Here is a 26,374-nt window from a genome sequence, read left to right as displayed (position 1 = left end):
CAAGTGTGTGGCCTGGATTTCATCCAAAAGAAAGTCGGCATCGACCTGCACTGTCCTGAGCTAGCAATAATATCTATGCTGTGCTTCTGCTGTGGAACTGGTACTCATGGTTTACTTCGTGCAGTGTCCTGCCTTACCTTAAGCTTTGGATAGTGCTCTGTTGGCCGACTGCCACTCTCACTCTCTCCCTCTCTCGCTCTCTCTCTCCAGGGATGACCTTTTCCGTGTGGAGTTGGACATTGTTGCAGGAGACGAGATGTTCTACAGCAAGGTGAGCACCTTCTGGACAGACACTGATAGCATTTGCAGCCTTTAAGTGGATATATTACGTGTCATTCTAGGCTGGAAAATGTAATTTGCTACTTCAGAGAAATGCAAATGCAGCTAACCAGCAGTGTGTGTCTGTTTTTAATGTATAGAAAAGAACATGGGAGTCGAACAAGAATGACATCAGGATCTGCAGGATGAAGGGCAAGCATGAGGTGAGACAATGTGTTTGTTTCTCTCGCTACACTTTCTTCATGAAATCTCTCTGGCTCTCTCATTATAGCTTGAAAACAGCTCATTAAGCCTGCTTTAATTCATTCTTTTGGCCACATGGGGTCCGTTCAACAACCTGTAAACACAACATTGACGAGCATTGGGGAAATTGACCTTATGAAGATAATATGGCAAATATAGTAGCAATCTTTTGCTTATTTACACACTCTGCAGACAAGGAGCAACATTAGCGACCATTTGGAGTCATGTGTCCATTCACCTACTGAATGCGAGTCACAACAAGCAGCTTATCAGAGGTTTTGTGCTGAAAACAGCTGCATGCTGCTGAGAGCGCTGAGACCTAATCAAAACATTAAGCTGCAGGCTGTACAAATAAAACATTGATTTGAAAGATGCTAAAATGCCCCATAGATGTGTAGATTCAAGTGATAATTGTCTTCGAGTTTGTCACTTTTACTAATTTCCTAATTTATAGCTGCGTTAAAGAGCACCATTGTAAATAATGGCAGAGCATCACGCCAGCATCAGATCAAATAATTTTACAAAATCTGGCAGATAAACAGACTTTAAAATGCCATTTATAGCACAAAATCTCTCTCCATTTATTGATTTTTATTTGCTTTTAGTTTACATTCTCTTCACTTTCTTTTACTGGAAGCATTTTCTGACTTGCTTCTTGGAGTCGTCCACACTCATTTTGCAGCCTGAAGTTTTGGATGCGCAGGAGCATAAATACTGGGTAAAACCCCCAAACAATTGGAGATTACATGCGAAGATTATAGACTGTAGAATTACAGAGCAAATGTGGATGGATGACAGAGCTTTTGTCTGAGGCCATCTGTCTTGCCCACATTAATATGGCACATGTTTTACCTTTCTGTCTGCAGCTATGGTGTCATTGTGCCAGTCACCTGACTGTCATGCCTGCTGGCACAGCCTCAATAAGAGGGGAGTGTTTGACCGTGTTTTTTCTCATTGTTCCTGCTCATCTAACCCCTCACACAAAGACTTTGATAAGGAGACCAGAGCCACTCCTACTATACACCACTTGTTCCACCATCATGAGTTAGGAATGCGGTTTGTGGCCTCAGAAAATGCAGGTGGGTGTTGGGAAACAGAGGCGGTCAGGAAGAGATGGGGTGAAACGTCCCAGCAGCCACCAGCAGCCCACGCCTGAATACCTCTTATATCTCCAACACACACATCCTTAGCCGCTGTCTGCCACACATAAACAGCCCGTATTCAGTGTCTATGTGTGTGTGTGGGTGTGTGTGGCGGTGATGGTTGTGGTTGGCGGCGGAAACATGGGCTCTGTCCCCTCCAGGCAGAGAAAAAAATGACTTATTTAACACAGTGAGAGAACACCTGACATTAAATCTGTGTGAGACAGTGCCAGACAGAAACACAATGGAGAATAGAGGGACAGTGACAAAAAGCTGGGCTGAGAGGAGGGGGAGAGGGAGGGAGAGAGGTGAGAGAGGAGAGGAGAGGGGGCTGATAAAGAAGGAAAGGAAAGGAAAGGAAAGGAAAGGAAAGGAGAGGAGAGGAGAGGAGAGGAGAGTGTGTGGGTCCCTGTTGGCTGGCCCTGAGGAGAGCTGTGGGGCTGACTGAGATATGAAAGGTCTTCTGCCCCTAATGACTGTGCTGCCTGGTGAGGCTGTGAGTCACACGGCAATGTGACGAAGATAAGAACACTGCCAGGTCCTCTCAGTCAGCTCTCTGGGCTCAGACGCATATGAATGGATGTGCTTGTGTCTGCATTTGCATGGGTATACACACACACACACACACACACACGCGCACAGGGGTAAAACTGATATGGATTTTTACAAGCCAAGACTTGTTTTTAAGTCACTATATGGAATGCTTTTTGCTAAAATGTGACTAAGAATGCAATTATTTTTGTTCCAAATAACAGCTGCTGATAAAGAATGAAAGAGTTGCAATTTGTAGTTCTGCACAACAACAACAACAACAACAACAATTACACAAACTGTAGCCTCGAAAATGACAGCACAGTCCAAAAAAAAAAATCAACATTTTAAAGGTACAAAGTTTGCACTCAGTGTTTCTCACCAAAAGACGTGGTGTTAAATGCCTCTGCCTCCTCAGAAAACATTTGTCTTTATACGTTTGTTCTGAATAAACTGAAACCTGCCTCGTTTACATTCGTGTTGGCTGGCTCGCTGTCTTCTTCTCCCCTGCATGTTGCTGGTGCATTGCTGTTTTTCTTGGTGTGAAACCCATTGGCAGGAATATGTCATCCTAGTGCATATGCACGATACAAAAGAAAAGGGAGAAGCCGCTAATAAAAACATTATTATAGCAGTAGTCGTGTTCAAAAGCACCTTCATGAACAGCTTCATAAAAATAGTGTCACAGCAGTGTCGTACCCTCCAAGGAAGTTCAGTTGAGACCACGTAAAGGGAAAATAAGCACATTTGAATTAGCGCTGGGCGATACTGTGAAACTCTAATATTATGATATATTAAAACAAATACCTTGATATCAATAAAATAATTGTGATTTAATGTGAACATGTTGACCACACAGGTGGAGTAAATTATTTTCTTGAGCTACGACGCCTTCGGAGCTACCAACCACACATGAACCTTCATAGGACGTTCTCTATTTGATGTTATTATACATAATATTAGGGATTCCCAGTGTGTCAGAAATATTTAGCCTATGAAAAGACATCAGTCAAGAGATATTTTGATGTTACGATGTGAATTTCACATCACAGTATCAATAACACAGAGATGTTTTGTCTCGCTCCAGCGTTCACTGCAGGGCTTTTGTATTGAAATGCATTCGATTGCTGGGGTGCCGGTTCTGTTACCTCCTGCTGCTGTTTTGCTCATCATGTTGAGGTCGAGCTGACGGAATATTTCACCATCTTTTTCTGCACTCATACACACAACATGGAGGTTCTTACATACATGTAGGAGGGATTACCAACCCTCATGTAAATCTCACTGTATGTTCATACATATTCATGATTCCTTTTCTCGTCTTTATCTGCTCCCTCTTTCTGTGCGTCTCTCCCACACATACACGGACGCAATTAGGTGCGTAGTGTGTCACTTTTGACCCGAAAAGCCTCTCAGTCAAAACAGAGATGTGGTTTGGTGACGTCGTGAAGCAGCGTGTCTTCAAATGCTATTTCAGATGAAAATGAATACTAGTGCTCCATCACCAGTGAGCGATAGCGCCCTCCTCACTCTTTGACCCATCATCCGGTGTTTCCTGTGTTTTCCTGTAAAGGGGATAAGACGCAGCTGACAGGCGACCAAATGAAACGCGCAATAAAATTAGAGATTTTTCTGTGTTTGAACAATGTGAATGACACAGGTCGAGGCGTTTTTTTAGACGCTTTAATGCTGAAATGTAACATCTTAAATGGCGCCAAACGCATCTGTCAGGCAGTCATTGCCTGTTTGCCTCCGTCAGCCTCTGTCCCCACCCTTCTTTCTCTCCTCCACTTCACCTCCTGAAAATATCCTGTTCTGCTTGGGGGTTGGTTGTGTCAGATGTGACACATTCACCACCTCGTAATTGGTTTTGTAATTAAATGTTTCTGCTTGGTTGATCACAAAGGACATAGTATTCTCCCTAATTAGGCTGAAAATTCAATATCCTAATTCTTTCGCCTTTTCTCTTCTCCCGTGTTGACCAGACGATTGTTGATGAATGCAACAGCCGCCCTCGCCTCCACTCACTCCGCATCCTCCCGTCATATTTTCCTTTGTCCCTTGCTTTCCACGGTCTCTTTATCTCTCCTGCGTTTGCCCTTTTCATGTCTCTGTCTGTCATTCCCTCCCCTTGTTTCACTCCTTACCTTTCTCTTCTTATGAAAGCAAAAGAGCCAAAGAGATAGAGGGTGAGACGTTCCCCAAAGGTGGCTCCGTGCCAACACGTCAAGCTGTGGCGACGCGGCATGTACATGCAAACAAAGGCAATTCTGTATAGAGCGCTTTGAAAGAGCGGCTGGCCATCGTTATAAGCAGCACTTAGCGAGATTGTTTGATCAATATTGCGTTGATCGTGCTCTCTAAGGAGCTTTGGGTTTTCAATCGTCTGACCCAAATGCCTTTTCGGGGTTGGACAGGCGGAAGATTCAGTTTCACAGTCTTTTTTTTTTTTGGCTCTTAAATTAATCAGTTTGAAAAACCACATGTGGAGTCACTTTCAGTTGTGGCCCCTTTTTTTAAATCTTACCAATGCATCATATGTAGAACCCATTTTGTTTCTCTACCTCTCAGGTTACTACAAGTCTTTGCTGCATTAAATGTTTTTTTCTGGGACCAGATGCATTCAAGTTCAAGTTCTTCGGTGTCACAGCAGCCCATTGTACTCCCAGAAACGACATAAGTGGAGGAAAGAAGGGCCTGCATGCTTAGTTCCAATGAAACAATGTAATGACAAAGAAGACAATCAACTTTCCAGATGTTTGTGCTGCATTTCTTTACCTTTAATCACCTCTGATGCTCTGATTTTGGCTTTCACTTCTCTTCCAGGCAAACAAACAATATCACATGGATTAATCACAATGAGACAATTTGCCACTATTTTCTCAGCTGGTAGTCGGACAGAGAGCTGTCCAGAGGTGATTCAGGTTAAGTGTTGTGGTCAAGGATTGAATGGTGTGTGTGCATGTGTGTGTGTATGTTTCCACCAGGGAGTGGAGCTCAGCTGACCCCACGATCTGTAGGTCTTGCTGCAGGTCGGCTCCACCGCTGAGGCTGCCACATGGCTGACTGGTCTGGAAAAACTCCGGTTTTCTCTCTGATCTGCCCCTCTTTCCTTCACTCTCTCACTATCTCCCTTTATTTTTTCCTCTTATCTTTATCATCTCACTTTCCCTCCCTCTCTCCCTCCCTCTGGTGTGTGATGTTTGTTTGTGGCCTGTGGTGTGTTCAGTCAGAATTACCATCAAACAGAGAGGAAGGGTTGCAGAGGGACGCGGATTAGCTTTAACATGCTGAGTAAGACCGCAGCACTCAGAACAGCACATTGCTGCTAATTTGGTACCGCTGTTAATTTATCCTCCGCCCACACGCACACAGACACACACACAGACACACACACACACACACACACACTTTCTTCCTGTCATGGAGAGTCACTGTTTTCAGTCAAAAATGTGCGTCAGGGATTTTTCTGGAAATGGCAAGCCTGTTGTTAATGGGTGAAGACGAGGGCTCGCCAAACCCTTGTATATGTGCGGGTGTATTGTGTATACAGTATGTGTGTGTGTGTGTGTGTGTGTGTGTGTGTGTGTGTGTGTGCGAGTGTGTGTGGGAGAGTTCTGGCTCAATGGTGACTCTTGGCAGCGTCAGTCTCTCTTCTCCCTGGTCGCTAACATCAGGGGACCAGCCAGGCATGTAATGGAAACTTTTGAGATTTAGAGGAGCAGCTTGCTAAATACGACCCCCTGATGTACTGCCATAGATGGCTCCTATTGTGCGAACATTACTAAAGCAGGTCATCGTGATAACTTTTATGAGAGTATGAGAAATGCCGCGGTTGCTCCTAAACGAAAAACGAGCAGAGGATTTTACGATATATGAAGCTGCTTTGTATTTTGGTTTGACCCAACACGGGGAAGGCTGATTGTAGCCGGAGGTGAAACCGATGTTCGTCTAGGTTTTTGGATAAAGCCTCATCACTTTAACAAACACTGAGCCCAGGCTGAGGCCAAAAGAAAAGTTGTTTATCATCTCAAAGTAAAGGTTGAGTTCTGGACAATAGATGGAAAGCAGATGCAGACTGTGGAGCCTCCTCACTTTTAATGGTGTCTGACGGCTGCAGGTTGTTTTGAGCAGATGTGTTGTAGCAACAGAGAACTTGTTGTCGATCTTCTGACTGCGTGTGTGATCACTCGCATTTACATGGTGTGTCAAAGGTCTGCGTATGACGAGAATCCAAGAGGGTGAGCAATGCACTTGCTCCATCAACATCTGCGGAGAAGGATTAGCCCTGCTAACATCTGCCAAGAGCCTAATTAAAAAACAGCTGCTTGTTTAGTGTGTAGTTTATATAAATGCTGATTCACATATGGAAATTGCTCACAGACACCCGCACACACACGTGTGCATGGTGCACCCTGTCTTTCCACATTTGCTCTCCTTCTTCTTTAAATCTCCCCTCCATTCACAACTACGTCCATATTTGCACTCAGACGCGTGCTCCTGTGTAATTCATCTGTGCTGCAGATTAATTTTTCAGAGCCCAGGCAGCTCTGCCGCTGTCAGTAAGAGGAGCAGGAGGAGGAGGTGGAGAAAAAGGAGGAGGAGGGCTGCAGTCGTCTGGGTCTCGGCAAGGCTTGCCAGCCAGCACAGGTGGCGTTTTGTCTGGATTCTGCCCAGGGAGTGAGGGAGCAGAGAGAGGGGGAGAGGCAACGGGGAGAAGAAGGAGGCACCAGGACGCACAGCATTTGGATTTATATATAATTGTTTAATTCATTGATTCACTGCTTGATCCTTTGTAATTGGTTTAATTTTTAATGTGGAAACCATAGTAAAACCCTAATCCCGCTGACTGAATTGGGCTTTCAATAAAGAAAGACCCATACCTGGGAGTGCCAAATTGCTTCCTGGAATAGTTGAATAAGGGTTCATGAAAAGCATGTATGCAGCAGGGGATGAATTTTGATGATGTCTGTTAAGTGCAAATGGCAATCAAAACTCAATGGTTGAAATGCTGTGAAGGATCCAACCCTTGTTTTTATCCTGTACTCATGAAATGTTTCATTTTATGTGTACAGGCGCTGCCAAATGTGCACATTTGTGCAGTGGTTTGGCTCTTCTAAGTATTTACTCCCGTCTCTGAGATGCTGGCAGTGGGACTGGGTTGTTATTAAGAGTGTTTCATCTGGCTTTGTGATTACAGCTCTGACCAAGCTGACAGACTGCAACCCCACCGACAAACAGCATGCAAATGATTCTCACACATGAGCATGCATCTGTGCTACGACACACAGATACACACACAGATATGGTATGCACACACACACACACACACACACACACAGATATATGCACCAGGCACACATGAACACATGCTGTATGTGGGGGAGTGACAAACACACAAATACTGCCACTGCCGCGCCTCAATTTGTCACACAGTGCTGCGCCATTAGAAATTTACACCTCACACTTGACACACCCCCTCCACCCCAACACACACACACACACACACACACACACACACTCATTACGCTCGCACATGAAAACACTTCCTTCTTTCCTGTTTTTTCACCGGTGAAAAACGAGAACCCTGCAGGGAGTGAAGTGGGAAGGTGGAGGGGCAGAAGGGTGGAGCATCTGGAATAACACTCACCCGCCTCTCATATCACTGCTTTCCCTCTGATCTCCTCCACGCACACACATACTGTACACGCACACACGGTCATTTGACATACCCGCTATCACCACCACCACTTCTGCTCCAGCCATACTTCTCTCTCTGATGACATCAGCGCGGGTGGTGATCTTGAAGTAGACCCCATCTGGTATGTGTGTGTGTGTGTGTGTGTGTGTGTGTGTGTGTGTGTGTGTGTCTGTGTGTGTGTGTGTGTGTGTGTCTGTGTCTGTGTGTGTCTGGTGCCATCCTGACTGGAACACTTTGGGGAGGGGGTTGCTGGCGGCTGCTCACCAGTGATCTACTGTACATCACTCTGCACACACACACATGTGGCAGACTCGCCCTGCAAAGGCAAACTACCGTCAGCACTTTTTGGATCCTAAAGTCAAAGGACTTAACTGGAATTTAGGTTTAAGACCCACAGAAAAATGTAAATTCCAGCACATGCAGGTTCACTTTTACGTTGTCTTTGTTTGTTTATTATCGTGTTACTTTGTGATCATAAAGCCTTTGTGGTTCCCAGTGGTTCCCAACGTGGGGATCAAAGCTTAAGTAAGCACACATCATGCTTTGTTTTCCAGGAAGCAAACATGATTGAATTTTGATAAAATAATTCAAGAAACGTGTCTGGCCTTTTGGTTTTTTTTTTTCTTACTTTTTATCTCTGTCTCAATCAGATGTGTTTATTTACACATGCTGCAAAGGAAAACCAGCAAGTGTAAACAGTTACCCAATGGATAAACTGTTAAAATGCAAAGTAACAGGTAAACAGCTAAAATTGTCAACATAATAGTTATCACATGGTAGCTAGAAGTATTGGATAAATAGTTAAATAGTTTCTTTTAAGGTGGCCTGGTTAAAAGCAAATGATAAAAGGTTGAAATCGTTGGCTAGAATAGTTAACTAACAGTTAAATGTAGGAGTTCTTGGATAAAAGGTTAAATACTAACCTAGAAGTAATGTATAAATGACTAAAAATAGGAAGAATAATGCATTAACACTTTAAAAGGCTTTTGACTAAAAAAAAAGGCTAAATGGTTGAAATAGGTGAAAGTAATGGAGCCAGTGCAGCGTTGTGTGATCCTCACAGCAGTGTGAAGTGTTCATCAGAGGCTACATGTGTTTAGTCATTTCTACCATAAACACACTTACAGGCTGTACTTTTGTGGAGGCAGCAGATTAACTTGAAAGTCATTTTTCTCAGTTTCACTGCACCAACATTTATTACTTTTTGGCACTGTGGGGCAAAAGCAGCTATTAAGTCATGTGGCGCTTACACGACTTCTCATTTCAAAGAATAAGCATAGAAGAATGAGACTGTGGCTCGGGTTTATTTAGTCATTAAGAAGGCTTCATGTAGTTTGACGCCTCGCAGTGGAGAAATTAGCCTTAAATCTGTTGCTTGTTTTAAAATCCTGAAGCTGGTTTGGATTACCGGCTGTCAGTCAGCGGCAGCTCTGTGTGTGTGTGTGTGTGTGTGTGTGTGTGTGTGTGTGTGCTTGCATGTGTGAAGAGGGTAGACACTTAAAGTCTCTGCAGGCTACGTTCAGACTGTATCAATATGATTGACAGCATTAATGGTGTGATAATTCCACACATCAGGCAACTGAAAAGCTTCATTTCACAGAGCGGTTTGGATAATCAGTCTCTGAAAAATAAGCCCAGTTTTTCCCCCCGTTCGCTTCATCATATTCTCTTTCTTCCCTTCAGTTTCACCCCTCCTGCACGTCAACTTCTCCCTCTCTTAATTTCTCTCTTTTCCTGCAGGATGAATGCCGAAATTTCATGAAGGTGCTGCTCAGCAGACAAGGAGGCCTGTTTGTGTGTGGGACCAACGCCTTCAACCCTCTGTGTGCCAACTACACTGTGAGTGAAGACTGAACATGCTCGCAGCTACTAGCGCAGCTGTGCCCGTCCCAAGCCTGTGATAATGTCAATATGAAGTCATGCCGATTGGTTTCACTTAATTGATAACTGCCTTTCCTAAGCAGAAGCCTCGCTTTAGCGCAGCTGCTCAGGTGAACATTTACAGCTTGATTAGGGTTGTTGGTTCAGCACTCGAGGCCGTGTTGACTTCCTCCCCAGACTTATTTATCTTTGTTGTCTGGCAGCTCCAGCGCCTTGCTTTCCTGAGATGCAACAGTTGTTATTTCTCAGTGGTCTTGCGGTCTGCTGAGCTTGTTATCGTTGAGAGTCAGAGACGGATAATCAAGAAGAACACAAAGAGGGGAGAAGAGGAAGAGGAGGGTGTTCAGAGAGGAAACGCCGACTTGTTTGGACTTGGTTGGATTTCTTTTGCTGGCGTTTTAGAAAGCAAACTCCCCGGTCGGAGGTAGACGGGTTCAAGTGTAAGCGTTATCCACCCTGATTCAAACAATTAGACACAGTGCACTCTGAATATTTCCTCCACTCTTTCCAAAATATGTTTGTCAGAGTCTGCAGCTTTGAATCCTCCGCCATGCGGCCCAGCGTGCTCCACTTCCCAACCAATCGCTGTCCCGCTCAATTACAGTAACGATTTCAAACTTGTGGAAGAAAACCTACACATGAATATTAATCTCCGGCTCGGCTGATTTCACATCATTCTGCAGGAATATTAAATGAGGGATGAAGGCAGTTGAGTTGGAGAGAGTGAGAGAGGAAAAAAAAAATCCCTTCGCTATCAAAGGCTTTTTCAGATAAGTGTTATTTTCAGTCTCTCACATTTCAAACATACCGCAACAGTGGAACTCTGAGACGTACCTGGCCCATTATCTGTCAGCCACTAATGACATTCTACAACGGTGTATAACACACCTGTCTCGTCCTGATAGGCAGCCTGCTTCTCTGGGGACTAGTTAGCGATGCTAGCTACTGTTTTATTTATAGCTGTTTTTTTTTTTTTTAAATGAAATGACACCTACAAATTTCAGCCGTGGATGAGAATTAGACTCTGCCGTAGAATAGTTTGCTTTTGCAGTGCACGCTATGTGTTTGCCAACAGTGTGTAACAGAGCGGGATTTTACTGTGCATACATGTACTGTTGCGACCCCTGTGTGTGTGTCTGTGTGTGTGTGTGTGTGTGTGTGTTTATCTCTTTAATTTATGAGAATGTGATTCTCTCGTTGTTGCTGCTGCGCCTAATTGCCACCAGTGAATCATTAGCTTGCACTTAGGGTAACACTCCCTAATTGCCATTCTTCTTTGTTGCTGTAGATACATTTGCTGATTGATGGATGTGTGTGTGTGTGTGTGTGTGTGTGTGTTTGTGTGTGCGTGGTGTTACAGGGAGACACTCTAGAGATGGTAGGAGACACCGTCAGTGGTATGGCGAGGTGCCCGTATGACCCCAAACACGCCAATGTAGCTCTGTTTGCAGGTAAGACACCTTTCGCTTTTGCCTTACTTCCTGTCGTGCATCACACAGCCCCACGGCAGACATGTTTGACACTACATACTGCAAACTCCACGACAGTCTCCCAGTTTTACTCATCTCCTCTGTTTGCTTCATCATATTTAACACGACTATGATCAAATCAGCGGTGTTCTGTGGCTGAAACTGTGGGGAGCCATTACCTCTCAGCCATCAGCCCATTATCTGATATTAGCTAGAAGTTTAAAAAATGATATTTTTTGCACGAGAGTGCTGCAAATATGCAGTTATGTTACTGCAATTACTTTGCTGAGTGGTCAGTCGTTCGTGATGGAGGTGGCAATGTGACAGTCACTCTGGCTTTACATTGAAAGGGCGAAATCTAAGTAAGATGACATATCTTTAATCAAGGCAACATGAGCTTTTTCTTAGTAGGCAGTTTTTATGTTAGAGCACCTGTTTGAAGCTTTTCTGCACATAATTATCTCAATAAGATTTTATAACTTGCTACTTAGATTTTATTGGAACTTAATGCTTGACAGTAGAATTTCCAGAAATATAAAGCTGTTTGATCGACACTGACAAGTACAGAACTGTCAGAACTTCTTCTGTTGGCTGATAATTTTGCATATTATAAGTCATTTTTTGCAGTGTTTTATGTGCAGTTATTCTCCACTACAAAAAGTGAAGTTCTTATGGTGGAGCATTGCACTCATCTCAAGCTATTTGTCCTTAATTTTCTTTGGATATTATAACTTCTTACTGAGATTTTCTTCCTGGTTCTCAGTAACTTTCCAGATTATGAAGCTGTTTTTTTTAATACTTTTGTACTTGTTTTTTGTCCGGTTGTACTACTTTTAACATAACTGTGGGTTCTTTGAGAAAATCCTGGTAAGCCTATTTTTCCCGTTCTGTTGGCAGATCATTTTGCTTATTTTAAGTAATATTTCCCCGAATTTACAGCTTTTTTTTTTTCTTTAAAGCTGATTTTTTGCAGTGATTTGTTTTCCAGTTTACTAATTTCTCTGTAATGTGTGTGTGTGTGTGTGTGTGTGTTTCAGAGGGGAATCTGTTTACAGCCACAGTGACAGACTTCCTGGCCATTGATGCGGTGATCTACCGTAGCCTTGGGGACAGTCCCGCTCTGCGCACCGTCAAGCACGACTCCAAATGGTTCAGAGGTGCCTACAGACATGTGTGCGAGTGTGTGCGAGTGTGTGTGTGTGTGTTTCTGTCTGCCTCCTCAGGTGTGCTTGTTTGTGCTTTAGCGTTGCACGGACGCAGTTCTCTCAAGTGCGTCCTCTCGTCAGCATCCTGTCTGCTGTCGATGTCTTCGTCTGATGTTTTGAGTGTGTGTCCGCATCACTTAGCAGCACGCGGGATCGATGCGTGTGTCAGCAGCAGAGGGCTGAGTCAGCAGCCTGACAGCTCCGTCTTCAGGTCACTGGACACGAGGCTGTCAAACCTACTGCTCCCTGACAGAGTTCGGACCATCCCCATCACAGTCAAACCTGACAATGGGACAGTAGAAAACACACAATATCAGACACATAGGTTGCAGCCAGTCCCGGGTGTGATCGTGCCAAAATGCCTCGCGTGAAACCGAGTTGTCAGAAACATCAGGGAGTCATAATGCGCTTATTGTTTGGTGTGAAATCCCCTTTCACCATGTAATGAAATTAAGCATGGCCTGCGCCTCTTTCTCACTGCCCTCATGTTACCTCGGTGTCGTGGGAGTGAATGATGCATTTGCAAATGGAGGCACTGTTTGCCGTATGCTTTCTCACAGTCCATCTATTTCATTAAACCCTCTCTCTCCACACGCCTCTCCTATACCTTTCCCCTTTTTTCTCTCTGTCTCAATATAGAGCCATATTTTGTCAGCGCCGTTGAGTGGGGACCTCACATCTACTTCTTCTTCAGAGAGATAGCCATGGAGTTCAATTACCTGGAGAAGGTATGGATGTCGCTCTGATGAAAACACATCCTCCTGCACCTCTGAACTCACAGCATTCGCACAGAGGAGCAGCCGGTCCATTCAGAGCATCTTTTAAAAGGACTGTAGAGGAATATGTGAATGTGTCGTTTAAATGCAACGCCATGAAAGGAGATGCCAGTAAAATATCTCTCTGCTGCTATTATTTGGATGTCAATATCAAGTCTTTTCCCACAGCTACACTGACCTTTCATCCTCATATTTGTTTGCCTGCATATCTAATCCAACAAATAGCAGTCTGAGCAAACAACTCATGTCTGTATTAACCTGAGAAAAGCTTCTTCTTTTTTTTTTAAAAAAAGCAGCTCTTTATATGTCCCGCCCTTTCCTGAACTGGGGATACATCTTTCTGAAAATATGTCAGCATCAGGAAACCTGTTTCTCTGATAAATTAGCTATTCATATTTTGGGAAGCAGTGCTTACACAAGGTCTCAGGCTTTGACATGTTTACAGAGAGCAGAGTAAGTGGATACTTAAACAGCATCACCGTTGCGTGGATGAGGGCGTTCAAAGAAGCAATTTGGAGATGCACTGACATTTTCATGAATAATTGATATTAAATTTACCATTATAAAACAATGATCTGTCAAAACAGGGTTTCCGCATTGCAAATAGCATGCAAATGACTCTCCAGAGATCACCCTGGAGTTGAAAAGAGCTTTTAAATGTGCCTTTTTGAAGATGAAACCCAAAGCTTGGGAAATATACCCAAACTCCCCAACTAATCATTGAAGCAACATGTGAGCTGTGCTTGTGCAGATATGCCTGTCAATATGTTGCAGATGTATTGTGCACAGTCATATTCCGTGCCAACATCTGCTTCTCTCTGCCTGACTGTTCACAGGTGGTGGTGTCACGTGTGGCGCGGGTGTGCAAACGTGATCAAGGTGGGTCTCAGCGTGTCCTGGAGAAGCAGTGGACGTCTTTCCTGAAGGCCCGTCTGAACTGCTCCGTCCCCGGGGATTCCCACTTCTACTTCAACCTGCTCCACTCCACCAGCCCCATCATCAGGATGCACGGCAGGGACATCATCCTGGGGGTGTTTTCCACTCCGGCTAACAGGTAAGACATAGCAGACATGCTAACGCGAACCTGTAAACAAACTACAAAGCACACAACTATGCTTTTTTCTCAAAAATGTGCACCCACTGACAGACACTCAGGATCACTGGCTCCCAGCCAGCCACTTTGAGACCACTTCAAAGAATTCATATACACCTTCATCAACACTGCCCTCTATTTCAGTGATCAGTCCATTACTTTTAAGTATTTGAACTGTTCATCTGGTACTTTCATTGACTATCAAACTGTTCATTCCTATTCGCGACACATCACCATTTTTCACCACTTTTAGCTATTTCACGTCACTTTAAGTTAACTGCTTTAACCATTTATCCATAACCATAACCCTAACCCTTATTTCTAGCTATCTATTTGAACTGTTTAGCAATCATTTTTAATCAGTTATCATGTACTTTTAGCTAAGTTTTTCGACAGTCCATTAATTTTAGCTGTATTTCACCATTTTCCATCAATTTTTCATTATTTTTGGGTGGCTATTTGAACTGCTTAGCCATTCGTTTTAGCTATCTATGTCAACAATTTCTTCAGTTACTTTCAGCTAACTATTTCATCATTTATCCATTACTTTAGATAACAGTTTCACACTCTGCATACTCAACACATGAGGATATGAGGATATATATTGTGTGGATATATGTTTTTTATTCATATTGCAAATTCTCTTTCTTTTTCTTTTCAAATTACTATAGTCTATATCAATACTACTGCTTATTACTTCTCCACACCCTTTCCATGTACCCCAAAGCAAGTGAAAGTCCTAGTTTGGAATCACTGCTCTAGATCAATACTCAACCTGTCTGCCTTCAAATGAAAAGCTTTATTTGTCCTTGGATATGAGGGCTGACATGGAGTGATTTCAATCCATGTCCCCTCTCGAAAGAGATAAGGCGATTCAATCATACTGAGAGTGTTCTTTAAGATTTACACAGACATAGAAACAGGAGTCTGAGATGGACACCCAGTGCGAAGCAGCGCTCGCACGGCTCACCTCGAAAATTTCACGGACCACCGTGGTTTGTTCCTTCACCTACGAAGTCAGAAAGAGCAAGGATTCCTACAGGCCAAGCAAAGCTCCAGAGGAATGAGCAAGGCTGTGTGGCGGTACAAAGGTCAAGATTGTGGGGTACAGAGTAATTTAAGACACATGGAATGCTTTCATTGAGGACAAAAGGGTGATTTGTTGAAAGACAAGATTAAATTGAAAAAAGGTGAGAGGAGAGGAGAGGAGAGGAGAGGAGAGGAGAGGAGAGATGCTGCCTGTTAAATGGAGGATTATTGGAAACTGGGGGTATTTACAGAGCCAAAAACAACACAAACAGTAAACCACAGAAACTGAACAACAGAGGGAAGAAAGACATGCGACAAAAATATTTATGTGAGCTACACATACAGTATACGTCTGATCCTTGTGATCCATGGAATATAAACTTGTTTCCAGAAGCACTGTGTTCTGCTGTGACTCAATCCAGCATTTAGTCTTAAATTTTCCTAAAACAAGTGACAAAACTGTCAGTGGGATGAGATAATTCCTCTCTCTGCAAGTGCGAATAAACAAAACTATTTTCTTGAGTCCTGTATCTCTTTTGTGATACAGTTTGAATAATCTACTTATTCTGCTTTTTTGACGGTGCTCACTAAATCCTGCTTTTTTAGCCATTTTTTCAGCAGTAGTAAGGAAAACAGCATCTTATCTATTAAGACGGACATCACGGTGGGCATGTTTGTGGGAACATCCTTCGTGTATCCTTCAAGTTGCACAGGGATAAACATACTCTGAATGCTTAAAAATATAAGGTATTGCGACAGGATATTGCAGTCTGAGTGGCTGCAATCACAGGAAGGTATCCAGTGTGGTTTTGTCTGTGACGTCCCACTCATTTTACGCTATCCGACCGGCCCTGACCCCACTTACTGTGTCTGGTAGTGCAAACACATTGAAGCAGACACGTACAAATCTTTGCAACTGGCTGCAATTTGACTCCGGTCTGGAATCAATACTGTCTCTTAAAAGCAGTGAGCAGCATAGCTATCACCTGTCCCTGTATAATACCATCTCTTGTGTTTTTAGGATATAAAAATAGGACTCTAAGGCTGCAGGACATTGTTTCAAAGCAGTGGGCTCCCGACCTCCTAGTAAGAGACAGGAGGGAGAGAGAGAGAGAGCGAGAGAGAGGGAGGAAGAAATGAAAGCGAGACAATGAGCGAGCAAATGCGAAAGGAGAGAACAAGAGGAGGAGAGGTGGATGAGAGACTCAAGGACGAGGAAGTCAGTAATGGACAACACGTGTATCCCTCGCTCTCTGAGATTCAAAACTGTTTCATCAGCTGCATCTTATCTGCGTGTTTGGAAGGACTACGCTGCATGAAGGGGCCACTGCCTGCACAGACAGATGGACGATTCACACACACACACACACACACACACACATGCACACACATGCGCACACGCTTACAATGGTTCCCAGATAACAGCATTTACAGCATGCCACAGAGGAGAACCAGCTGAACACACACACACCCCTGCCTGGGTAAACTGCCACCGGGTCCTATTTTAAATAACTGCCAGCCAAGAAAGAGAGAAAAAGGGAGGTTTAGATGGATGGATAAGGACATGTGTGATGGAGGAAAATGAACACAAAGAGAAAGAGAGAATGTGTGAGGTGAGCTGCAAAACTCCCACTGGCCCCGTGTGGCCCGGTGCGCCACACTGGCTAAGTGCTTGCCAGACAAATTGCTTTGGCTGGCAGCTTGCAGTGAAAACAGCAGGAAGCAGGACCTGGGAGAGCAGGAATAGCTATTCTCTCCTGCCATTTGGCCCTGTGCAGCATGTATGGGACCGTAGTATGGGAATGACGGGATGAAGTAAAGGTTTTACTGGGCCCTTCTGGAGTCTCCCCTGGACACTCTGAAGTTACTCATCTCCTCCTGCGCCCGCATGCTCCAGGGGTAATTTTACAGGCACATACCAGCTTCTCAGCTGTTATGGAGTTTGCAGGATGCTTTTGTCTCTGCTTCCAGAGTATGAAATGGCCTCCAGTTGTCAGTTTCTTTGTGCATCCACCTCTGCAGCCCCAGGCCCTTCCTCTCAAAGAGGGATGAAAGAAGAGCTTGCGTTTCCTACTGGGCACCTCCTGCACTCATGCTCCTGATGCTCAAGAGGTCAAAGAGGCATGTGGAGCAACAGCAAACTCAAAAGAGAGAGAATGACAATATGAGACGTTTGGGGAGAAGGAAAAAAAACACTTCAGCAGCTCAAATAAATAGGTGTGTGGAAAAAAAACAGCAGCAAGATGTCAAATGAAAGGCCTCAGTGTCATCATGGTGCACAGAGCTGGTGCTGAAAACAAACAGTTCTCATTATTTCTCTGCTATTGTTTTGGCAGCTGAGTAGACTGACGTGGACGCATTAAGCTTAATGGAGCCGCGCAGGAATGCAGGGAAAACATCCCATGCAAAGTAAAGTTAATCTAGTGCATCCTGAGAGTGGGAGTCCATGTTTGGCTTCGGCTGTAAAGAATCCCACGTGACAGGGTCAGACAGCAGGATGTCCCTCTGGGAAAACACACCAGAGGAGGGGAGCCGAGGAGGACAAGGAGCAGGAGGAGAACAGGTTTACGGTGCCAGGAGAAGCGTAACACGGGGGAGGATGCACAGATGTGCGAGCTAGTTCCCCCGGGCCTACACAAGTAGAGAAGGCTGGGGACTGCATAGTGTGGTATCTAGCTAGAGCTTGAGAAATGGATATGGGAAAGGAACACTGTGTGTAGCTGACAGCAGAGACATGTCATGAGGAAAATACAGAGTTTTTACCGCGGTGTTCACTAGTCCACGTGGGCAGCGATAGTCAAGTTAGGGAGAGGAGAGAATACCCACAGGGACCTGATGTGGAAAGGTCAAGGAAAAGAATGAAAAATTAGGTTGCCTGAATACAAAAGAGGAGTTCAGTTGAGAGGTTTGTGGTCGAATAAAAGAAAGAAAGAAGGAGGATAAATGAATAATACTAAAAAGGGTTGACAAAGGGTCAAAGTTCAGGATGTGTGAAGACTGTCATAATTAAGTTGAAAGGATTTAATATGAAACTTTTTGGAATACAGATTTGGTGTTTGCTATGTTTTGGAAAAACTGCTCTGAAGTCAGTTCTATTGCACGATTGGTCAGAAGTACCTTTATTTGTGCGACTGGCTCTCATATGTTGGATATTGCACACATATGTTGTGATTAAATGTATGTTTTTTCCCCTGGAGATTTACTTCATAGGAATAGTTTGACATTTGCTTTATTTAATTTATTTGCTTTCCACGACCATTTGTGTTTTTTTACTGGAGTCTCTGCTGATTGCCTGGCAACAGCACGACTCGAGCAGACAAGAAATAATCAAGCTCACAATCCCCCGTGAAAATGCAACTTATTGGTTTCAGTTTGCTGTACAGTTTTCAAGAAGAACATAATGTTCAGCTAATTTGTGAGCTGACGTGCTGATAGGCCGATTTGTTTGACATTTGAACGGAGCCAGGTTAGCTGTTTCCCTCTGTTTACGGTCTTTGGGCTAAGCTAAGCTAAAGGTCATTCGTTTAGTGTTAGTTTGTCTGATTTTACTGAAAAAAATCTGGTTGGTGGCAACCAAGTTAAATTAAACAATGGAATCAGCAAACACAAAACTGTTCACATTAAGAAAAAATATCTAAGAAAATTTAGAAAGACCCACTGTGAATGGTCCAACTAGCAGGTTTATATTTTACAGAGACTCAGACTCAGTGTGTGGGATTTCTGACCTTTAAATGTATGAACATATGAACAGAAATTACATGGCTCCCATGTGGTTAATTGATACCATATTTAATTATTTTTCAGATTTATGATGAGTGTGGAAAATGTCAAGTTGTGGTTAAATTTCAACCCCTTGTTAAAGGATAGACATTGAAACTTCCCCTGACTCCCACCTTCTTTCTCCTCTTCCTCGCCTACTCCTCCGAGGCATCATGTGTCCGTGAGGACCGTGTTATTCCAAGCTGTCAGTGAGCTTGTTAAGCAGTGAGGAAGTACTTTAGACTCCGCAGCAGCCCACTCAAACGGACACCCTATGCATCCAGCCTGGCCAGCCTGTCACTCAACCCCAGTCAATGAGAAAGAGTGAAGGAAGGACAAATGCCTGTGGACAGACACGGAGGGACAGGCAAATTTGAGAGTAAATAAAGGAAAGTAGTCCTAAGTGTGACAGTGAAAATGACTGAAAATGAAACTTGTGAACAAGAACACAACAAACATGGACTCCGAAACAAAAGCAGGAGATACTTCTACGGAGTGAAAATCAGAATAATTAAGAGAATTCGGAGAGAAAAGCAGCTTGAGGCCTTTTGGCGTACTTCTGTTAGACACATCAGGTGACCTATAGGGAGAAAGAAAGAGAGAGCTGGAGGGGAGGGAAGATAAGGCAGACAAAGGAAGCCGAGCTGGCACCGGTGCAGAGCTGGCAGACATGTCACACATAACATCTGGTGCCGGTGGTCCTGAGAGGGACTCTGTATCGTCCACAGATATGCCTGCAGCTCTGCCACACCGGCCCGGGTTGACTCACATCCATAGCTATGAATGATAAGTACTGAGGGCGCTGGCGTGACCTGATCAAATGGCACATCAGGAGAGCACGGCTCCCCGCTGCAACCAAACCCCAGCCTTCGGGCGCTGCCTTCCCTAACAAACCTTTCTGCGGCTTTGAAAGGGAACAGAAACACCTCTGCAGAATCACGGGGGCACATCCTCAAATCTCCAGCCGGACGTTCATGTTTTAAGACAGAAAGAGAGAAAGGAGCCAAGAAGCAGACGGGGTGTGTGTGTGGGATTTATGTAGCAGCGGGTCGCAGGTGACTCAGTCTCTCAGGTTTTTTGGATGTTCGTGTATCACCGAGGTATTAGCACTTAGTCACCAGCTCTCACACCACGCACACCATTAGTCACCGACGAGGACACATTCAGAGCAGAGAGTTGAGTCTCGGAGCAGGAAGCAGGGGATGTTTTTTTTAAAATCATTCCTTATCTCATCTCGACACTGCTGTCTTTATTTGTCTCTCCGTGTAGTTCTTTCTTTAGCCAAAACACAGACTCATAGCATCAGGCTCAGTAGGGAGACGTACGTGGTTTTGCCTCTGTGTGTGTGTGTGTGTGTGTGTGTGTGTGTGTGTGGGCTATGGACACTTCATGGAGCAGATGTTCTGATCCCTGCTGCAGAGTTCACGAGCTCCGGGATTTTTACCGGAATGTGTGTATATGAGAATCTTCCCCCACTCGTTTTCAGAGGCAGAATATTCAGTGACTCATTTCCTATTTCGTTTTATATTCCAGGAATTCCAGCCAAGATCTTTTCATGGGTCTAATCTGGCTATTGCATCCACTGCACATCCATTCTGCGCCCGAGGAGTTGACAGCATCTATCTTATCCTGTCTTTCTTTCCATCTCCATAACAATTTCCTTTGTGTTCAAGCATTGAATGTCAAAGTATGAACAGCCCAAATCCAATTTGTCATCCTCGCTGGATGCCTGTCCCTTTCTACCTCTCACACTTGACTCTATATTTGAACTTCTTTCCTTTTTCACGTTTCACAGTCTGTTTTTCAGTCTTCGTATTATCTACCTTATCTCTTCTCTTCCCATCAGTTATTGTCGCCGCACCACTGTCAAAAAGAAAGCCCACTTGACGCAGGATTGACAGTCATTTCATGTCAGTTCAAAGTGTTCAAAGCCCTGTCTCACCTCTCTCTCTCTCTCTGTCTCTATAGTATCCCAGGTTCTGCAGTGTGTGCCTTCGACATGGAGCAGCTGGCTGGAGTGTTTGATGGGAGGTTCAAGGAGCAGAAATCACCCGAGTCTATTTGGACGCCTGTTCCAGATGAAATCATCCCGAAACCAAGGTACAGATGGTTGTAATCAGTTTACCCACCTGTGTTCAGGTTGTTATCGGGGAACTGTAAGAAGAAAAAAGAATTCTGAACAACCTGTGATCAATTCAGCTGTTACACAGTTCTCTAAAGGTGTGTTTTGCAGGTTGCAGGTTCATGACTAGGGTTTGATTTCTTAACAAAAGAAAGTACACAGCGTACAAGCAACAGCACGCTTGTATGGTGTCAAGTCTGGTCATAAAGGCATGTAATGGAGAATGCAGGAGGCTGCACACGGTGTTACAGCCTGTTTAAACTTTATTCAGTCAACTGAAAGTCACGTCGATGTGGGAAATTCATTTTTTCGCAAGGATTCAACTTGTTCCCTGCAAACCTCATGCAACTGTCCATCATTTGCCAAATACTTCAAATATGAGGGTCTTTTGAGGAAATCAAATCTACCTCTTGTTGAAAAGGAGTATGTGTCAGAATGTGAGGCACTCAGACAGTCTAGACTGCTTAATTTATATATCTGTATTTTTACTGAGGCCTGAACAGAAAAGAGCATGTAGCTTCTGTACAGTCTGCTTGACGTGTGCTGAAACTTACCGTCTCCAGACCGGGTGGCTGCGCCGTTGAAGGTTCCAGGTTTAATTCCTCAAACTCGTTCCCTGATGAGATGCTCAACTTCGTCAAGACCCATCCTCTGATGGATGAAGCCGTCCCATCACTCGGACAAAGACCCTGGATAGTCAGAACCATGGTCAGGTGAGACCGAGCGGCGACCTTCGGGGCTGAAAAAAGAAGCCATCGCACAAGTGCCGTAAACTTCCATGAATGCCACTTGAGGCTGCCCATAAAAATGAGTCAATTCCCATAGACCCCCATATTAAAATTCCCAACTTTACAGCAGAAGTAAAAAACAGTTTTGGTCTCTATAGCTAATTTCCTCATTCATGACACACATGTATGGGGTTAAATCTTTATATAACTCACTCATTTAGATTATATTGATGCTTAAAGTTATGCATAATTATGGGAATGGTTGCTTTGTGTGACAGCTAGCCATTAGGTTTCAGCAACCAGGCTTCATTCAGCCCACTTCAGCTTGGTTAAATATCGAAAGAGTCAAAAACGACTTGAAGCACGACACAGGCGTGTTGACTTTATTAACCTTAAACCAAAACCATGATCTTATTCTACCTTGACCAGATTGCCTTTGTTGCCTAAAGCTAATCATGTGTGGAGGATGCAAATCCTAGTCTCTGGTCTCTTCGTAAGCCAACCATCCAGCCTGACCTCCTCCCTCTGACTTCCATTCAGTATTAAAACTTTGCACTTCCCACACTCAAAGACATGATACCATTGAACATAATCCAGGCAGAAATTACATTTCCCTCAAGACATATTTGGCAAAACAAATTAGTGGTAAATAAACATCATTTCTATTCCAAAAAGTTCTCTGGAGAGTTTAAACTGTCAAACAATACATGCAGGGAAGTCTGCTAATATGCAAATTGTGTTTTTTTAGAAATTTACCAGTTTAGTGAACATTGACTCAACTCATCCTCTCAGACTTCAAGTCAGAGGAACTCACTCCATTTATCCGTTCTGAAAGGAAAAGGGAAAATAAAGATATGTTTACATTCACTTAATGATCAGATATTTGTTCATAAATTCCTGTGTGATGTTTTATAGTGTAGGAGACGCGGTTGTGAGCATACACAGATATATGTATGCAAACACACACATGGTCTGTCTGTTTGGCCTGTGGGCGCCGTCTGCTGAAGATATCCTGGCTGGTAGTTGAAGCCTGTGGTAGCAGGCAAGCAGCTGTAGCACATCAAGTCTCACATAAATGCATGCATAGCTCTCTCTCTCTCTCCACTATCTACTGTATGGAGTCCCGCTGCCAACCAGCCACCAGGGGATTATGGGGACTAGGTGTATGTGGAATATTAAGCACCCGGCACAACATGGCTTCCATTCTCGTGTATTGACTGAGACACACAGCACTGTGTGTAGTTCAGCAACACTCTGCTATTGTTCCAAGACGAGCCCATTTACTTGACTGATATTATTAATGACTGAACGTCTAGCGTAATTAGTTTATTATGCAAATTTGATGAGCAGTTTCTTCTCTGTGGAATTAATTTCATTTTGAAGTGACTCAAGAGAAAATGGCATATTATGTTTTAAACTCACAAGAGTACACATTCTACACCTAAACCAATCAGCTGTAATGCACTTAAATCATAAACTTGCCTCCAGAAGCTACTTGAGAGTGCTTTTAGCTTTCATAGAAGCAAAAAAAAGCCCCAAATGAGCCGCGCAGCTCGGTGGCATTAACGCAGTGGTCCATCTCTCCTGTTGTTCAGGTACCAGCTGAATAAGATTGTGGTGGATACAGAAGCCGGGCCTTACAGAAACCGGACCGTCCTGTTCCTCGGGTCAAGCAGAGGGACCATCCTCAAGTTTCTCATCATGCCAAACCAGGACAACACCGTCACCAACAGCAATATCTTCCTGGAGGAACTGGAGGGATTCAACCCTGATAAGTAAGATGTAAAGCTAACAATAAGGGAAAGGACATAAATTAAAGCCTGTATAGTATGATTGTTAGCTACAGACAGCGGACGTTAGCTTAGCTTAGCACAGGGAACAGGATGGAAGAGCTAGCCTAGCTCTGTCCAAAGGTAGCTAAATCCATCTACCAGCACGTCTAAAGCACATTAATTAACACATTATATCTATCTTTATTAATCTGAAGGAAAGCTGTGGTGTAAAAACACCACACTGAGGTTTTGCAGGAGGTTAAGTGCCATTTTTTTCAGTAACTTGCTACCGTCTTATCATCACTTTGAGGTTGTTACATGATGTGTAAATTGGTGAGCTTTAGAGGTGCTGATTTTTTTTTTAACCTTTGGACAGAGCCAGGCTAGAGTTTCCTTGTTAATAGTCTCAATGCTAAGCTGAGCTAACCGTCTGCTGGCATTAACACATACATTCAATGTACAGAGAGCAGTGTCTAACTTCTCTTCTAACTCTCTGCAAGAAAACAAATATGTGTAATTCCCAAAATAACAGAACTATTTATGGCGCGAACCTGTAAGCTCAAGACATACAGCGGGGGAGGGAAAGAAAGGGTTAAATGACATCTGCGGTTGATGTATACACAGCGAGGGGAGCTGGTGGTGAGATACGCCTAGAAAAAGAATCGCAAGAGGGAAAAAAAAAAAAAAAAAAAAAAATGACATGTCCTCGAAACATGGCGTGTCCTGAATTATGCAGAAAACCTCACCTGTTCTTCGAGAGGCACACATAATTGTGCTGGAGCTGAGACGATGCTACCCCATGCAGAGAATACAAATAGGGCAAACAGAAAAGAAAAGGATTAGAGGCTAATATTCATTATCAGGAAATCTGAACACCATCTAATGAGGCTGAGACATACGGTAGACCAGCATTAGAGGAAAAACATCCGCAAATAATGAAATGATGATAAAATCACATTATCCGTAATCTTGACAAAAATGACATACTGTCAGGGTAAATGACCCCTTATCGTGAGCCTGAAGCTAAATTATATTTAATATCTGGATCTTGACAAAACACTGGAGTGGATCAGGCTTCTTGGCCTCCTCTAATTAGCATTTTGCATGAGGCAGGCAGCTTTGAGGTTTCACTGGATGCCCATCACTACGTAATGAACACTGAGCACAATGCCTTTTCAATCAGTTTTCGCTTTTGTTCTTTGTCGAGATGCAGTGTTCCACATGGCGGATGGCTGCAGGGTGGGGAGGGAGACGATTGTCACACAGATGCAGGCAGGTTCAGCTGGTGATTATCTTTCACCAAGGCTAATTAGAGGCATTTTGAAAAGAGAGTACATGTTTCTAAACACCAGCTTTCTGACTTGGTAATTGTGCTGCCTGATATACAGTATATACCATTTCTTTCTGCAATAAGGGGAAGCACAGGATTATTTCTTGAACCAACTGGCTGGAAACACTTTCTCCCTGCAGTAGAAGCCAATCTACTTATACTGTTTCACTTCTTATTTAGTAATAAAGTTCCCAACCCTTCCAACATACGCACACCAATTTGTGTCTCAGCTTATCTGCTCTGCTTTGGACTTGAACAAAATGAGGGATAGTGGTGGCAAGTGAAATGAGGGGACTGTGTGATGAATGAGCTGGTTGTGGACTGGGCCCAGTGTGCGAGGGATAATTTGGTGTGCACGGTGAGCCCACCAGGAGGTCAGTGACAGTCCAGCCATCACAGCAGGCGTCCAGCTAATCAGGAGACAGAACACAGCCACATGAGGGTTTTTTTTTTTTTCCTTTTATGCTCCAGGCCAGGCCAACCCCAACCTCACCTCACACACACAGACAAAGGGATGCCTTTTGCCCTGTAATAAACCTCAGGGTACACAGAAGCAGGGTCGCTAACACAATCGTCTCTTAAGAAGTCAGCGCAGAGAGAAATCACTGGTTTGTGATTGGCTGGTTGCCATAATGAACCAGGAAATGACCTGAAAGAAATGTAATCCTAATAGAGCCCATATCTTCTCCTCTTTTCTCCGCCTGTCTGATCTTGGTTCTGTTGGCCTTATTTTCTCTTCATGAGATATAATTTTCCTGCATTTGTTAGTTGTTTATCGTATTTTTTTTGCCTTACGTGCCCCCCCTTTCCCCTCCCTGCTTTCCTTGATATTGGCTGTGAAGAATGACTCACAGCTTGGCCTTAGCGGAATGATAGATTCTTCTTAATGACTGTGGGTCCGCGGCAATGTTATTACCATAAACCATCCAGATACAACTGATGCATGAGTGCACATGTGCATAAAAAGGTATAAATCCACTGCACAGGGCCAGGTTGGTGCCGGCTATCGTAGCTCTAAGTGCCAATTAGAGCCGATTCAGCTGTCGGCTGCTGTTTTTTGATGGCCAGCCGACCTCTCGAACCTCTAAAATCAGCTCAGTGAATATTTGGATTGACATCATAACATCTGGCTACACGGATTGGCCTCTCATCGCTTTCACGTTTGTTATGGCTTTTAGTTATAGGACTGTTTATGTTTGGTCGCGTTTCACATTGAGTCACGAGAAATGTTTGTTTCCTGCTGTAATGCTCACAATGAGGTCAGAGGTTTAATGTGCAGTCTCGGTCTGGTAATTGAAATTGCTTAATGTATTT

The 26,374-nt window shown here is 43.8% G+C and overlaps 1 protein-coding gene across 1 annotated transcript in view; it reads left to right on the top strand.

Annotated features, from left to right (window-relative positions):
• Nucleotides 1-26,374, top strand: part of sema6bb (sema domain, transmembrane domain (TM), and cytoplasmic domain, (semaphorin) 6Bb) — a 117,368-nt gene that overhangs the window by 63,740 nt on the left and 27,254 nt on the right. Inside the window, exons 4-13 of the mRNA XM_076726085.1 lie at nucleotides 211-271; nucleotides 420-482; nucleotides 9,637-9,735; nucleotides 11,138-11,228; nucleotides 12,284-12,403; nucleotides 13,091-13,179; nucleotides 14,064-14,281; nucleotides 21,077-21,208; nucleotides 21,794-21,943; nucleotides 23,554-23,733. Coding sequence (XP_076582200.1) covers nucleotides 211-271; nucleotides 420-482; nucleotides 9,637-9,735; nucleotides 11,138-11,228; nucleotides 12,284-12,403; nucleotides 13,091-13,179; nucleotides 14,064-14,281; nucleotides 21,077-21,208; nucleotides 21,794-21,943; nucleotides 23,554-23,733 — 1,203 coding nt within the window. The remainder of the gene's footprint in view (nucleotides 1-210; nucleotides 272-419; nucleotides 483-9,636; nucleotides 9,736-11,137; nucleotides 11,229-12,283; nucleotides 12,404-13,090; nucleotides 13,180-14,063; nucleotides 14,282-21,076; nucleotides 21,209-21,793; nucleotides 21,944-23,553; nucleotides 23,734-26,374) is intronic.

This window comes from Chaetodon auriga, chromosome 3 (genome assembly GCF_051107435.1).
Source record: "Chaetodon auriga isolate fChaAug3 chromosome 3, fChaAug3.hap1, whole genome shotgun sequence".
Classification (NCBI taxonomy): domain Eukaryota; kingdom Metazoa; phylum Chordata; class Actinopteri; order Chaetodontiformes; family Chaetodontidae; genus Chaetodon; species Chaetodon auriga.
This window is presented reverse-complemented; position numbering and strand designations above follow the sequence as displayed.